At 44.5% G+C, this 16,304-nt stretch overlaps 1 protein-coding gene across 1 annotated transcript in view; it reads right to left on the bottom strand.

Moving 5' to 3' along the window:
- The window catches only part of LOC144681154 (dynein axonemal heavy chain 6-like), a gene marked incomplete at its 3' end in the record, with an annotated part of 934,896 nt that overhangs the window by 565,439 nt on the left and 353,153 nt on the right, over positions 1 to 16,304 (bottom strand). Inside the window, exons 30-32 of the mRNA XM_078542881.1 lie at positions 14,955 to 15,141; positions 10,263 to 10,342; positions 7,244 to 7,415 (exon numbers count right to left, since the gene is read on the bottom strand). Of these exons, the coding sequence (XP_078399007.1) occupies positions 7,244 to 7,415; positions 10,263 to 10,342; positions 14,955 to 15,141 (439 nt within the window). The remainder of the gene's footprint in view (positions 1 to 7,243; positions 7,416 to 10,262; positions 10,343 to 14,954; positions 15,142 to 16,304) is intronic.

The raw sequence follows: 16,304 nt of genomic DNA, 5'->3' as shown, positions 1-16,304 counted from the left end.
ACAGTTGCCTGGGTGAATTGTAGCACTGACTATCGGCAGTGGTTGCTCTCAGCTCCATGGGTACATTACGTGCCTCTTTGTACTACTGTGACATGCAGAGCAGTGTGGCCCACAGCTATGCTAAGTTAGCAGAGCTCATACAAGGCAATGGCAAGCTCTCTTGGCCTCAGTGCCAATGGCCACCTAGGGAAGGCATCAGAGAACAATAGAAGGAAGTTGGGAGAGTGGACAAGAACATAGGAACATAGGACTTAGGAGCAGGAGTAGGCCTTTTGGCCCTTTCAGCCTTCTCCACCATTTGATAAGATCATGGCTGATCTGATTGCGGACTCAACTCCATTTTTCTGTCTGTCCCCCACAAACCTTGACTCCCTTGTCTATCAAAAATCTATTTAACTCTGCCTTAAATAAATTCAATGACCCAGCCTCCACTGCTCTCTGGGGAAGAGAATCCCACAGACTAACAAACCTCTGAGAGAAAACATTTCTCCTCAACTATGTCTTAAAAGGTAGACCTCCTATTTTTAAACGATATCCCCTAGTTCTTATTTTTGAACTTTTTCCCCTAGTCCTAGTCTCCCCCGACAAGAGGAAGCATCCTCCCCGTACTCACTGGAGTTTAGAAGAATGAGAAGGGATCTAATTGAAACAGATAAAACTCTGACACGGATGGACAGACTGGATGCAGGGATGATGTTTCCCCTGGCTGGAGGGGTATAGAATAAGGGGTCACAGTCTCAAGATATGGGGTTGACCATTTAGGACTGAGATGAGGAGAAATTCCTTCACTTAGAGGGTGGTGAACCTACAGAATTCTCTGCCACAGAAGCTGTGAAGACCAAGTCAATGAATATATTTAAGAAGGAAATGATAGATTTCTAGATGCTAAAGACATCAAGGGGTAAGGGGAGAGAGTGGGAGTACGGCGGTGAGATAGAGGATCAGCCATGATCATATTGAATGCTGGAGCAGGCTCGAAGGGCCAAATGACCTCCTCCTGCTCCTCTTTTCTCAGGATCTTATGGCCGGAATTTTATGGCCCCATCGTGGCCGTAAAATGTGGCAAACCATTCCGAAAACTTCATTGGCTTCGGCAGAATATAAAATCCCACTGTCGTAAAATTCCACCCGATATGTTTCAATACAACCATTTCTCATTCTTCTAAACGCCAATGGGTATAGGTGCAACCTGTTCAATCTTCCTGAATAAGATAATCCCTGCATCCCAGCAATACATCAAGTGAACTTTCTCTGAACTGCTTCTAACACATTTATATCCTTTTTCAAATAAGGATACCAAATCTGTACACAGTATTTCAGATGTGGTCTTATCAAGGAGTACGTTATGCTCCATCTGTCAAATTTTTGCCCAGTCACTTAACTTATCTATAACCCTTTGCAGACTCTCTACCTCCTCTTGACAACTTAATTTCCTACCTATCTTGGCATCATTGGCAAACTTAGCAACAATACATATGTCGAGAGAAGGATAGGAGAGGGGAGTGCAGGAAGGAGAGGTGAGACAAATGTAGGGGAGTGAAGGAGAGGTGAGTAAAGAGAAAGGGAAGACAGGAGAGAGGAAGTGAACAGAGGGGATTGGAGTGTAGTTGGAGAGGAATAGAGTAGAGGGCATTGGAGAGGAGTCGAATAAATGGGAGAGAAGGAGACGGAAATGGAGGGTAGGGGAGTGTAAAGTGGTGGAGTTATGTGAAATGGAGGGGAAGGGTGTAGCAGAGTGGAGCACTAGGAAGGGTGGCAAGAGGAAGGGAGATGGTGGAGAGGGGAGGGGAGTGATTGGAGAGGAGGTGTAGAAAGAGGAGGGGAAGGGAGTGGATTCAAGGACAGTAGAGGAGAGATGTGTGGAGGGCAATTATGTGGAGTGGAAAGGAGGTGGGGGAGGTGAATGGAATGGAAGAGAATTGTGGGGAGGGGAGGAGAGAGGAGCAGAGGGAAGGGGAGGGGAATTGGGTGGAGTTGAGATGAAAGGACTGAGGGAAGGTGCAGAAAGGGGAGGGAAGAGGTGGTGAATTCAGTGGAAGGGAGCGGAGTGACTGGACTGAAGTAGAGGAGAGGTGAGCAGTGTAGAGTGGAGGGGAGGTGTGGGGAATAGAAGGGAGAGGAGTAGGGGTGAAGGGAGGGGAGTGAAGGGAAGGGGAAGGAGCAAAGGTGTGGGGAGTTTTTTTAATTTCATTTGTTCATGGGATGTGGGCATCACTGGCTAAGTCAGCATAAATGCTGGCCCAGCCAGCGAAGCCCATATCCTGTGAATGAATTTAAAAAAAATATTGCCCATCCCTAATTGCCATTGAGAAGATGGTGGTGAGCTGCCTTCTTGAACTCCACGCAGTCCATGTGGTGTAGAAGCACCCGCAGTGCTGTTAGGGAGGGCATTCCAGGATTTTGACCCAGTGACAGTGAAGGAACAGCAATATAGTTTTAAGTCAGAATGGTGTGTGGTTGGAGGGGAACTTGCAGGTGGTGTACAAACATGCATCTGCTGCCTCTGTCCTTCGAGATAGTACAGGTCATAGTTTTGGAAGGTGTTGTCTAAGGAGGCTTGGTGAGTTGCTGCAGTGCATCTTGTAGATGGCACACACTGCTGCAACTGTACGTCGGTGGTGGAGGAAGTGAATGTTTAAGTTGGTGGATCGGGTGCCAATCATGCGGGATGCTTTGTGTTGGTTGGTGCCAAGCTTCTTGACAGTTGTTGGAACTGCACTCATACAGGCAAGTGGAGAGTATTCCATCACACTCCTGATTTGTGCCTTTTACATGGTGGACAAATGCAGGTTAATTAAGGAAAGCCAGCACAAATTTGTTAGGGCAAAATGGTGTTTAACTAACTTGCTGGAGCTTTTTGAAGAGGCAACTGAGAGGGTTGATAAGGGCGATGTAGTTGATGTGGTGTACATGGACTTCCAAAAGGCGTTTGATACAGTCCCACGCAGCAGACTTGCGAGAAAGGTTATAGCTCATGGAATGAAAAGGACAATTGCAACATGGATACAGAATTGGCTGAGTGACAGGAAACAAGAGTAGTGGTTAATGGATGTTTTTCAGGTTGGAGGAAGGTTTATAGTGGAGTTCCTCAGGGGTCAGTGTTGGGATCCTTGCTCTTCCTGATATGTATTAATAACACAGACAGAACACAATTTCAAAATTTGTGGATAATATGAAACTTGGGAGCATTGTGAACTGTGAAGAGGATGGTGTAGAACTTCAAAAGGACATAAACAAGTTGGTGTAATGGGCGGACAGGTGGCAGATGAAGTTCAATGCAGAGAAGAGTGAAGTGATTCATTTGGTAGGAAGAACATGGAGAGACAATATGAAATAAAGGGTACGATCGTATAGGGGGTGCAAGAGCAGAAGGACCTGGGTGTATATGCGCAAAAAGAAGTTGAATAAATACTTTACATCAGTCTTCATGGTAGAAGACACTAATAGCATTCCAAAAATACTAAATAATCAAGGGGCAAGGTGGGGTGAGGGGAGGAAATAAATACAATAATTATTACTAGAGACAAAGTACTAGGGAAACTAATGGGCCTAAAGGCCAATAAGTCCCCTGGACCTGATGGGTTACATCCTAGGATATTAAAGGAAGTAGCTACAGGGATAGTGGTTGCACTGGTAGTAATCTTCCAAGAATCCTTAGATTCTGGAAAAGTCCCAGAGGATTGGAAAACTGCCAATGTAACACCCTTATTCAAAAAGGAAGACAAGAAACAGGTAACTTTAGGCCAGTTAGCTTAACATTCGTCATTGGGAAAATGTTACAGTCTATTATAAAGGATATAATAGCAAAGCATTTAGAAATGCATAGCATAATCAAGCAGAGTCAACATGGCTTCATGAAGGGGAAATCATGCCTAATAAATTTATTAGAATTCTTTGAGTAGGTAACAAGCATAAAGTATAAAGCATAAAGGATAAAGGGGAACCAGTAGATGTAATATATTTGGATTTCCAAAAGGCGTTCGATTAGGTACCGCACATGAGGCTACTTAATAATATAAGAGCCGATGGGGTTGTGGGTAGTATATTAGCATGGATAGAGGATTGGCTAACTAATAGAGGACAGAGAGCTGGGATAAGGGGGGCATTTTCAGGATGGCAACCTGTAAATAGTGGAGTGCCACAGGGACCAGTACTGGGGCCACAATTATTTACAATATATATTAATGACTTGGATGAGGGAAATGAATGTACTATCGCCAAGTTTGCGGATGACACAAAAATAGGTGGGAAGGCAAGTGGTGAGGATGACACAAGGAGTCTACAGAGGGATGTAGACAGGTTAAGTGAGTGGGCAAAAAACTTGGCAGATGGAATATAATGTGGGAAAATGTGAGGTTATGCACTTTGGCAGGAAGAATAGAGGAGCTGAATATTATTTAAATGGAGAAAGACTGGAGAAAGCTGCAGCACAGAGGGATTTGAGGGTCCTCATGCATGAATCCCAAAAAGCTAGCATACAGGTTCAACAGGTAATATGGAATGTTGGCCTTTATTTCAAAGGGAATAGAGTATAAATATAGGTAAGTCTTGCTAAAACCAAATAAGGCGCTAGTTAGGCCACACCTAGAATACTGTGAACAGTTTTGGTCCCCTTATCTAAGGAAAGATATACTGGCATTGGAGGCAGTCCAGAGAAGGTTCACTAGGTTGATCCTGGGTATGGAGGGATTTTCTTATGAGGAGAGGTTGAGAAGGTTGGGTCTGAACTCATTGGGGTTTAGAAGAATGAGAGGGGACTTTATTGATTAATATAAGGTTCTTAGGGGACTTGACAGCATAGGTGCTGAGAGATTGCTTCCCATTGTGGGAGAATCTAGGACCAAAGGGCATAATCTGAGAGTGAGGGGTCACCCATTTAAGACAGAGATGAGGATGAATTTCTTCTCTCAGGGGGTAGTCAATCTGTGGAATTCTTTACCGCAGAGGACTGTAGAGGCTGGGTCGTTAAGTATATTCAAGGCTGAGATGGACAGATTTTTAATCAGTAAGGGAATCAAGGGTTATGGGGAAAAGGCAGGAAAGTGGAGTTGAGGAATATCAGATCAACCATGATCTCATTGAATGGCGGAGCAGACTTGATGGGCCAAATGGCCTACTTCTGCTCCTATGTCTCCTGGTCTTATGGTCTTAAATCATTGAAGGTGGCAGGACAGGTTGAGAGAGTGGTTAATAAAGCATACAGTATTCTAGGCTTTATTGATAGAGGTACAGAGTACAAGAGCAAGGCGGTCATGTTGAACTTGTATAAGATGCTAGTTCGGCCTCAGCTGGAGTACTGCCTCCAGTTCTGGGTGCCACACTTTAGGAAAGATGTGAAGGTACTGGAGAGAGTGCAGAAAAGATTCATGAGAGTGGTCCTAGGGATGAGGAACTTCAGTTATGAAGATAGATTGGAAAAGTTATGACTGTTTCCCTTTGAGAAGAGAAGACTGAGAGGAGTTTTGATAGAGGTATTCAAAACAATGAGGTATCTGGACAGGGTAGATAGGGAGAAACTGTTCCCACTCATGAAAGGATTGAGAACAAGAGGACACAGATTTAGGGCTCGATTTTACATCTCGTGGGCGGGCGTGCGCCCGGCCTAATCATGCGTAAAATAGCACAAAATGACGTCGGGAGAGCAGCGTCCCAGTGTGATCCTGCGCTCACGCGATATTTTGGTCAGTGAGTGCACACAAAAGTCAGAAGCGTGCCCGCCGACAATTAAGAGGACAATTCAGCCCATTAACGGTGCAATTCACTTCGATTTTTCGTTGCCCGTCTAGCTTTATGGTTGGCGGACGGGCGAATTGGCCAGGTGGCCTTTGCATTTTTCATCAAACCTCATCCACGGGCGGGATGAGATTTCCGTGATGAAATAAAATATAAATAAACTTCTGTGGGCAGCATTTTCATTAGCTAAGTTTTCCAGTGATTGATTATGATGCATGGACACTTTTTTTCAGCTTTTGAAGCCTTTACTTTTGCTTTTTCAGGTCTTCAGCCCCCTGAAGGCAGCTGCGCCCTGAGGAAGCTCTCTGCCTTCCGGGAGCTTTCCGTCAGCACTGGCCCACGCCCATGTTGACGTTATCGCCCACCCTCCTCCTGCTCCCATCCCAGCAGCGCTGAACTTTGCAGTGCACATTTCACACTGGCTGGCCGTTAATTGACCAGCCAGCATAAAATTGCAGCCGGGGGCAGATCGCAGCCGGCACAGCCTCTGGGTAAAGGGAAGACCTTTTAGAACAGAGATGAGGAGAAACTTCTTTAGCCAGAGAGTGGTGAATCTATGGAATTCATTGCCACAGAAGGCCGTGGAGGCCAGGTCATTGAGTGTATTTAAGACCGAGATAGATAGGTTCTTGATTGGTAAGGGGATCAAAGGTTACGGGGAGAAGGCAGGAGAATGGGGTTGAGAAGCTTATCAGCCATGATTGAATGGCGGAGCAGACTCGATGGGCTGAATGGCCTAATTTCTGCTCCTATGTCTTATGGTCTTATGATCCGTTTCCCAGCCGATCCTGGGCCTGCCAATCACGCCTGTCTGCTGAGCTGAAAATTCAGGCCTTAAAGTAATTGGCAAAAGAAGCAAAAATGACGTAAGAAAAGCTTTTTCATGCAGTGAGTGGTTAAGGCCTGGAATGCATTGCCTGTGTGTGGTAGAGACAGGTTCAACTGAAGCATTCAAAAGAATTTAGCCTGTTATCTGTAAAGGAAGAATGTGCAGGATTACAGGAAGAAGGTGAGGGAATGACACTAGGTGAATTGCTCATTTGGAGAGCTGGTGCAGACATGATGGGTCGAATGGCCTCCTTCTGTGCTGTAACAATTCTATGATTCTGTGACAGGTATTATGATTAAGGGTAGGCTAGGGGAAATGAGGGGAGGTGTGAGGAGTGGAGGGGAAGGCAGGGTCATTACTCCTGAACACTATACCGTGATCTTGCTGGAAGTGTGACATGAGGGCAGCAGTGAATTGTTGGTGATGTTCACCATTGTAAAGGACTCACTGACAATAACAATCCTAATACATGAAGAGTGACCAATTGCCCTAAATACTGGATGGTTGCTGGTGAAACCAGGGTGGGAGTCATTAACTTTAGGAGAGGAGAGAAGAGGAAACACTGAGGCCGGGTAACAGCTTTGTTCTAAGTGTATGTGAAATGGAGTTTTTAGGGAAGTTCTCAGGCAGTTTGATAACAGTGAGACGTCAGGGCTGGAAGGATTACTGTCGCCACATCACCTGCAGCAGGAGAGTTTCTTCTTTGGGCGAAGTCAGTCCTGGAAAGAGATCTTCCAGAATGTTTTCAAACAAGGGGACATCTTCAGCCAGGAATTTGGGGAGATTTGCATCCTTTAGTGCATGGATGAGAATGTGTGATTCATCAGTCTGGCTCATGAGCATCTTGGGATGTCTGCAGAGAAAGTATTTTTAAACATGGTGTTAGAAAAAAAGTTAATCTGAGCATTGAAGTTGTGTTGTTGCTGCGATTGCAGCCCTGAAAGTGACAATGAGATGAATTTCACAGGACAGACAGGAAAACATTAAAATGCATGATCACCATATTAATCCTTTCAATACTGTTCCACTCATCATAGAAAGGCAGTGGTTGCTGTCGGATACAAAGACCAGTCTAACAGGGAGTCATTGCGTGAAACAGTCTCACAGGGAAGTCAGTGTACAATACTTCTTTAAATTCATGCATGGGATGTGGGCACTACTGGCTAGGCCAGTATTTATTACCCATCCGTACCTGACCTTGTTCAGAGGGCAGTGAAGAGTCAACCTCTGAAGTCACATGTAGGCCAGACCAGCAGGTTTCCTTCCCTAAAGGGCATTAGTGAACCAGACAGGTTTTTAACAACAATGGTTTCATCATTAGACTTTTAATTCCAGATTTTTATTCAATTCAAATTTCACCATCTGCCGTGGTGGGATTCAAACCCTGGTCCCCAGAGCATTACCCTGGGTCTCTGGGTTACTAGTCCAGCGACAATACCACTATTCCGTCACCTCCCCCTATATGTGCTGGTTACAATCCCACAGGAAGGTCAGTGTACAGTATCTGTTGGGGGCAGTTTCACAGAAAGGTCAGTATACAGTATCTGCTGGGTACAGTCTCACAGGAAGGTCAGTGTATAGTATCTGCTGGGTACAGTATCACACAAAGGTCAATGTACAGTATCTGCTGGGCACAGTCACACAGGAAGGTCATTGTTCAGTATCTGCAATGTGCAGACTCACACGAAGGCCAGTGTGCAATTTCTGCTGAGTACAGTATCACAGGAAGGTCAGGGTACAGTATCTGATGGTATTCATCACAGAAATGTCAGTGTTCAGTATCTGCTGCGTACAGTCTCATAGGATGGTCTGGGTGCTGTCTAACAAGGTCAGTGTACAGACCCACAGGAAGCTCAGTGTATTGGTTACAAGTGCCACACAAACGGCACTGTACAGTATCTGCTGGTTACAGTGTCACAGGAAGGTCAGTGTACTGTATCTGCTAGGTACCGTCTCACATGAAGTTCACTGTACAGCATCTGCTGGGTACAGTCTCACCGGATGGTCAGTGTACCGTATCTGCTGGGTACAGTGTCACATGAAGCTCACTGTACTGTATCTTCTGGGTACAGTCTCACAGGGTGGTCTGTGTACAGTATCTGCTGGGTGCATTCTCACAAGAAGGTTAATGTACAGTCCCACAAGAAGCCCAGTGTACTGATTACAGCATCACATGAAGGTCGCTGTACAGTACCTGCTGGGTACAGTATCACAGGATGGTCAGTGTACAGTATCTGCTAGATACAGTCCCAAGGGAAGGTCAGTGTACAGTATTTGCTGAGTACACTATCCCGGGAAGGTCACTGTACAGTATCTGAGGTGTACAGTCTCACAGTGAGTGTACAGTATCTACTGGGTACAGTATCACATTAAGGTCACTGGCAGAGTGGATGAGATAAGATGATTACAAGTTTTGGTTGTTCCATACCAAGTTTGGACTTTCAAACAAGGTTTTGATCACGAGGTTGCAGGAGAAGAGAAGGAGAAAGGTAATGGACAAAAGGATCCTCGGTTAAAGGAATATTAAGAAAAATGCAGATCCGCTTATTTTCATTAACACCCCAGATGCTTTTCACTGCTAGCAGCTCTGGAAACTCTGGTTAAATATCTCTCAAGGAGATATAGTACATAGAACTTCTGCTGCTGCTGTGTCTCAGGAACTAGAACTGATCCTAGGTTGTCAGAATGCTTGGTAAAAACGTTACATTTACCGCATCACAGCTTCAGTTACTGAGGATGATAAACAAGCATGTTTAGCAGACGGTGTTCATTAAAGCACCCAGATACATAATTCATCGACCTTTCATCACTCCACCACTCAGAACTATGGTGCAAATTAGCCTCCTCAGTTACAATTAGCTGTGTTACTTACAGTCCCTGGCTGAGTTCTGTTGATTAAATCTTGTGGATTAGATAATAACTGATATGTCTCTCAGGCTGGCAGCACTCCCACGAGGAAGTGCAATGCCCAAGCCTCATTCATGCTGCTGAGGGTACTGACAGACCTGCTATCATGGGACATGACAGCAGGGTCCCAGGTCACTTCCAAGCAGGCATGAGATGCTGAACAATCAACAGAGAGCAGAAACAAACAGGGGCTCCAGAACCAAAGTTCCTGGCTTCCGCAGGATGTTTTTCAGCTGTCAGAGATAAACCTATTAGAGTGCATCAACAACAACAACATCCATTTATAGAGCCCAATTAACCAGGTAGAAGCAGATTCAATGGCAACTTTTAAAAGGGAATTTGATAAATTCTTGAAGGGTGGAGGTCTATGAAGGAGCAGGGTGGAGGGATTTACAAATAGGGGGCACAGACATAATGGGCCAAATTCGAAGCATAAAGTCTAATTAAACTAAACTTATAATTGGAATGATACTACTGTTATCAGCATTGTTGAGATATTTAGCAGCATTATCTCAAGAATTGGCTTCACTGAGTCAGACACCCAGCTCCAAACAGGAGAGAGATATCGACCTCCGTCTGTGGCTCAGGAAGGGAGCCTGTGAGCAGGGCAATGCAACTCAGACTGTCCCTCTCATCTATCTCCCTTGTTAACTGCTTCACCCTCAAGGTTCCGGTTGAGATTGGAACCTTCCATCATGGGGAAATCTCTGATAGACCCATGATCAGCCCATCCCCTCGGTACATTTGGCATCTATCAGGGAGAAACTGAACAGCTCCCCATTAGTGCACTTACTCAATCTCCACTGCTCTCTTCTTCTGTCCTGCCATCACTAGCACAGACTTTATGGACCTCATTCCAAAGTCATAATGGTCCTAAGGAGACAGGAAAGGAGAGCGGATTGAGAATTCAGAGATAGACACTTCAGTAACAACAATAACTTGTAGATATTTAGCACCTTTAAAGTAATAAAACATCCCACGAGGCTTCACAGAAGAATTTTTTTATTCCATCACAGGATGTGGGTGTCGTTGGCTGGGCCAGCATTTATTGCCCATCCCCAGTTGCCCTTAAATGGCAATTTTTAAACAGTGACCCCTAGTTCTAGATTCTCCCACAAGAGGAAACATCCTCTCCACATCTACCCTATCAAGCCCCCTCAGGATCTTATATGTTTCGATCAGGTTGCGTCTTACTCTTCTAAACTCCAGCAGATACAAACCTAGTCTGTCCAGCCTTTCCTCATAAGGCAATCCATCCATTCCAGCTATTAGTCTGGTAAACCTTCTCTGAACTGCTTCCAATACATTTATATCCTTCCTTAAATAAGGTGATCAATACTGTACACAGTACTCCAGATGTGGACTCACTAGTGCCCTGTACAACTGAAGCATAACCTCCCTACTCTTGTAATCAATCCCCCTCAAAAAATGATAACATTCTATTAGCTTTCTTAATTACCTGCTGTACTTGCATACTAACCTTTTGTGATTCATGCACTAGGACACCCAGATCTCTCTGCACCTCAGAGCTCTGCAATCTCTCACCATTTAGATAATATGCTTCTCTTTTATTCTTTCTGCCAAAATGGACAATTTCACATTTTCCCACATTATACTCCATCTACCAGATCTTTGCCCACTCACTTAACCTTTCTATATCTGTTTGTAGTATCCTTATGTCCTCTTCACAACTTACTTTCCTACCTATCTTTGCGTCATTAGCAAATTTGGCAACCATCCCTTTAATCCCTTCATCCAAGTCATTTATATAAATTGTAAACTGTTGAGGTCCCAGCACTGATCCCTGTGGCACACCACTCGTTCCATCTTGCTAAACTGAAAAAGGCTCAATTATGGCTACTCTCTGTTTCCTGTTAGCTAGCCAATCTTCTATCCATGCCAATATGTTATCCCCTACACCATGAGCTTTTATTTTCCGCAATAACCTTTGATGTGGCACTTTAGCAAAGGCCTTCTTGAAATCTAAGTACAGTACATCCTCCGGTTCCCCTTTATCCACAGCATACATTACTTCCTCAAAGAACTCCAATAAGCTGGTTAAACATGATTTCCCTTTCACAAAGCCATGTTGACTTGCCTAATGACCTTGAGCTTCTTGAACTGCTGGAGTCCATGTGGTATAGGTATGCCCACAGTGCTGTTTGGGAAGGATTTCAAGGATTTTAACTCAGCGACAGTGATGGGACGGCGATGTATTTCCAATTCAGGATGGTGAGTGGCTTGGAGAGGAACTTGAAGATGATGCCGTTACAATACTTCTGCTACCCTTGTCCTTCGAGGTGGTAGAGGTCACGGGTTTGGAAATTGCTGTTGAAGGAGTCTTGTTGAATTGCTGCAGTACATCTTGTAAATGGCACACACTGCCGTCTCTGTGCATTTGTGGTGGGGGAGTAAATGTTTAATGTAGTGGCCGGGGTGCAGATCATGTAGGCTTTTTTGTCTTGGATTATAAAACAGAATATAATACTGAACCACATAAGGATAAATGAGGGCAGAATATCAATACCTTGTTCAGAGAAGTAGGTTTTAATGACAGTCTTAAAGGAGGAAAGCAAGGTAGAAAGGCATAGAGGTTTAGGGAGGGTATTTCAGAGTGTAGGGCCTAGGCAGCTGAAGGCAGGGCCACAAATGGTGGAGAAATTAAAATTGGGGATGCTCAAGAGGACAAAATTAGATAAGTACAGATATCCTGGGGGGCTTGTAGGGCTGGAGGAGATTACAGAGATAGAGAGGTACAAGCCCATGGAGGGATTTGAAAACAAGGATGAGAATTTTAATATTGTGGTGTTAACTGGGAGACATCATAGGTCAGTGAGGAGAGCACATAGGATGTTATTTATGAGTTTGAGAAGAATTGATCAGTACTGTGGCAGAAGAGGCCAAGAACATGGAGTTCCAGGAAAGATGCTCATGAATTTGGGAGGTGGCAACATGTTTATGGACCTTGGAGAGGAAAGGGCGATTGGAGAGGGGGTGGAGGGGTCAAGGGTTGGTTTTTGCAGGAGAGGGGTGATATCGGATGGAGAAGCAGAGCCTGAAGAAAGCGAACCATTAACAATGTCAGCTAAAATGGAAGCCAGGAAGAAAGTTGGGTGGTCAGTTTTTGAATAGGAATAAAGTAGAGAGAGCAAGAGCAAGGTCTCATGGACAAGATGAGCTCAGAGAGGGCATGAGGAGAGATAGGAGAGAAATTAAAGAAGGAAACAAATTTGCTCAGGGCTAGGTGTTACGGTATGCTAAATGTATTTAATTGTTTGCAGGTGGGGGGCATTAACTGGGGATTCATTTGGGTCTCATTTAGACACAGACTAAAACTGTGGTTGTTATGTTAGCAAACGTTTGCTTGAAATGTGAAACTTTGTAAATTAATATAAAAGTGTTTAAAGAGTGCTCCATTTCTAATCTTCATCAATTGGTTTTCAGGAATAGGACCAGGGAGAATCTTAGAGGAAGTTTGACCGTGTGGGCTAGTGGAAGGGAGGGAAGCGATAGATGCAGCTGATCAATCTTGGTGACAAAGAGTTCCTCACACTTATTGGAGGTGAGGGTGGAGGAGACATGGGAGAGGTGTTTTAGAAGATGGTTTACAATAAAGGGAAGAAGCCAGGGTTACCTAAAATATTTAATCAACAGCGTTTGTGTTATTGCTGAGAAAAGAGATGTTTTTGTCAAAGCTTTTCATCTTGCACTCATCAGGACAATTTGCAGGAATATCAAATGTAAAGGGAACAACACCACGTGGACTGCAGCGGTTCAAGAAGGCAGCTCACCGCCACCTTCTCGAGGACAATTAGGGATGGGCAATAAATGCTAGTCGGCCAGCGACCCCCACATCCTGTAAAAAAACAATTTATACTGTATGAGAAGAGGATGCTGATTGGTTGACAAGTGGACTCTGATTGGCAGAGGCGTTGACACGGGGAATGCACTAGTGATGGTGACTGACAGTTAACTGCTAAGCATTGTTTGAGATTTAAACCAGGCAGCTTGACACTGATTGGTCAAGGCATTGCCCTGAGGGATGAACCAGCAAATGGCTTTCACGTATTTTATTTAATTGAAATGGGCGCAATGTGTGTACTTGCTTCTTCTGTCCGCAGAGAACAGGGCCCTGTGTATTAATATATGTAGCTTCAGTACACGCAAATGTGCCACACTGCAAGCCCAACTGACAATCTTAAATTGGTTGCTAGCATAATTCTTAACATACTAAGGATTACTTAGCTAATATCGTCCAATCGCAGAATCACATCTAACGTTGGACACTGTGTTTTGAGTTTTGCAAGCATGGGCTGGCTGGGTACAGTCTGTACCTTGCCTGTTGTGAACAGTGGCTGGGACAGGCTGTTTGATACGTTCCACCAGTCTTTGAGATGTACGGCCTACATAGCATTACACTGGCACTGAAATTCATACACCACATTACTCATTTGTGGTTTGATGGCTGCATCCTGTTAGTGACAAATACACTCGTGTTGCTACTGCATAGTAACAATGAAGCAGTTAGCTTCACCTTGCCCTTCCAGGGTAATCTGAGGTAGACTGGTAGACTTTTCAGGGCCAAAAGTGATGGCCTTAGGCCCATTCATGAATGTGTGACATACAGCACAAAATGATCTGATCAGGGTAGCCATTATTTTTTTTCTTTCATGGGATGTGGACATCACTGTTGTTGCCCATCCTTAACTGCCCTTGAATTGACCACTGTGGGCCTGGAGTCACATGTAGGCCAGATCAGGTAAGGATGGCTATTTTCCTTCCCTAAAGGACATGAGTGAACTAGATGGGTTTTTATGACAATCAATGATAGACCATTACTGAGACTAGCTTTATATTCCAGATTTATTAACTGAATACAATTCTACCAGCTGTCATGATGGGATTTAAACCCATGTTCCCAGGTTATTAGCCTGGGTCTCTAGATTATTATTCCAGCGACATTATCACTATATCACCCTATCCCGCCCTAGTATGCAGGATGCCTTTGATGTGACCTGTTTCAGCATCAAGCTTGCATGGTAAGCAAATGGCTTGGGCGCTATTTATGAGATTGCCGATAAGGCCTATCTTATAGCATGTGGAATTTAAATTCAAACAATGCTTGACAGTTAATTGTCTATCACTGTCAACTGCAGCATTCTCCATGACAGCGCCTCTACCAATCAGAGTCCACTTGCCAACCAATCAGCATTATCTTATCATACAGTATAAATAGTTGTTCCCTTTACATTTGGTATTCTTGCAAATTGAGTGCAAGACGAAAAGCTTTGACAAATAAATGTCTCTTATTTCAGCAATGCTCAAGTTCTACACTACCAAATGACTATACGTATGTGTTGTCAATTCTGTAATTTCACAATTACATATGTCTTGTCTGTGTTCAGGCAAGTCCTAAACTGAAACAGCTTCAATAATCTTTCTGGAGATTACTTTCAGAAGTTGGAGGTGAAGATTGGGCTCTTACCTGTTGGGATAACTGCTTGCTGGCCAGCTGATATACATTAACAATCTTTCCAGAGAGGGACTTGGCTGATTTAAAGCCCTCAGAGAACAGCATGATTTCTGCGATAAGCTCAGAATCAGGCTCCATCATTGCCACTGGTCGGAACAAGGATTTCAGGTTGTCTGGGAGTTCAACTCGTCCTTCATACCTGAAGCAATGAAAACAAATGCAAATTTGACATTAGGAACAGGAACTGCTGGGAGATGAGTCAGCATCTGAGAGAGGTTGGGCTGGCAGCATCAGGAGCCATACCGCTGTCCTTAAAAGGAAAATCAATGCAGAGGCAGCCAATTAGGAGGCCACCTCCCAGAAGATTGCTGAGCCGGTCTCGTTATTGGCAAGTGTGGCTCGGGACCATTACTTGTTCCCAGTATTGGGGTCCCAATGCTCATGTCACACACACAAAGGTGGTCATGGTTGTTGGAGACCCATCAGTCACAGGACAACACATTTTTCAATTTAATTTAGGGGACGTGGGCATCCCTGGTTAGGCCAACATTTATTGTCCATCCCTAATTGTCCTTGAGAAGGTGGTGGTGAGCTGCCTTCTTGAACCGCTGCACTACACTGTAGACTGACATTCACGCTGCGAACAGACATACACACCGCAGACTGATATGCTCGAACTGCAGACTGACACTCATACTGTAGACTGAAACTCATACTGCAGACTGACACACTTACACTGCAGATTGAAACACACACCACACGCTGAGCCACTCACACCACAGACTGACACACTTGCCCTGTAGACTGACGCACACGCCGGATACTGACAGACTCACACCGCAGACTAACACACTCATACTGCAGGCTGACACATTAACATCGCAGAATGACACACTCACACCACAAACACACACACACTGCACCTGACACTCTCACACGGCAGAATGACACACTCACATCGCAGACTGACACACTCACACCGCAGAATGACACACTCACACCGCAGAATGACACAAACAACACAGATTGACACATTCATACTGCAGGTTGACACACACACCACAGGCTGACACACTCGCACTGAAAACAGACACACACACTGCAGACTTATATATTCACATTGCAGACTGTCACATACCACAGACAGACACATTCACACCACTGACTGACACACACACACCGCAGACTGACAGACTCACACCGCAAACTGACACACCCACACCACAGACTGACACACTCACACGCAGGCTGACACATTCACACTGCAGACAGAGGGGAAAAATAGAGCATGAGAGGAAACTTCAAGGAACATAAAAGAGGACTCTAATAGCTTCTATAAGTATGTATAAAGAAAAAGATTAG

The sequence above is a fragment of the Cetorhinus maximus genome, chromosome 5 (genome assembly GCF_964194155.1).
Source record: "Cetorhinus maximus chromosome 5, sCetMax3.hap1.1, whole genome shotgun sequence".
Taxonomy (NCBI): Eukaryota; Metazoa; Chordata; class Chondrichthyes; order Lamniformes; family Cetorhinidae; genus Cetorhinus; species Cetorhinus maximus.
Note: the sequence above shows the minus strand (reverse complement) of the source record. Positions and strands in the feature narration are given on the sequence as shown.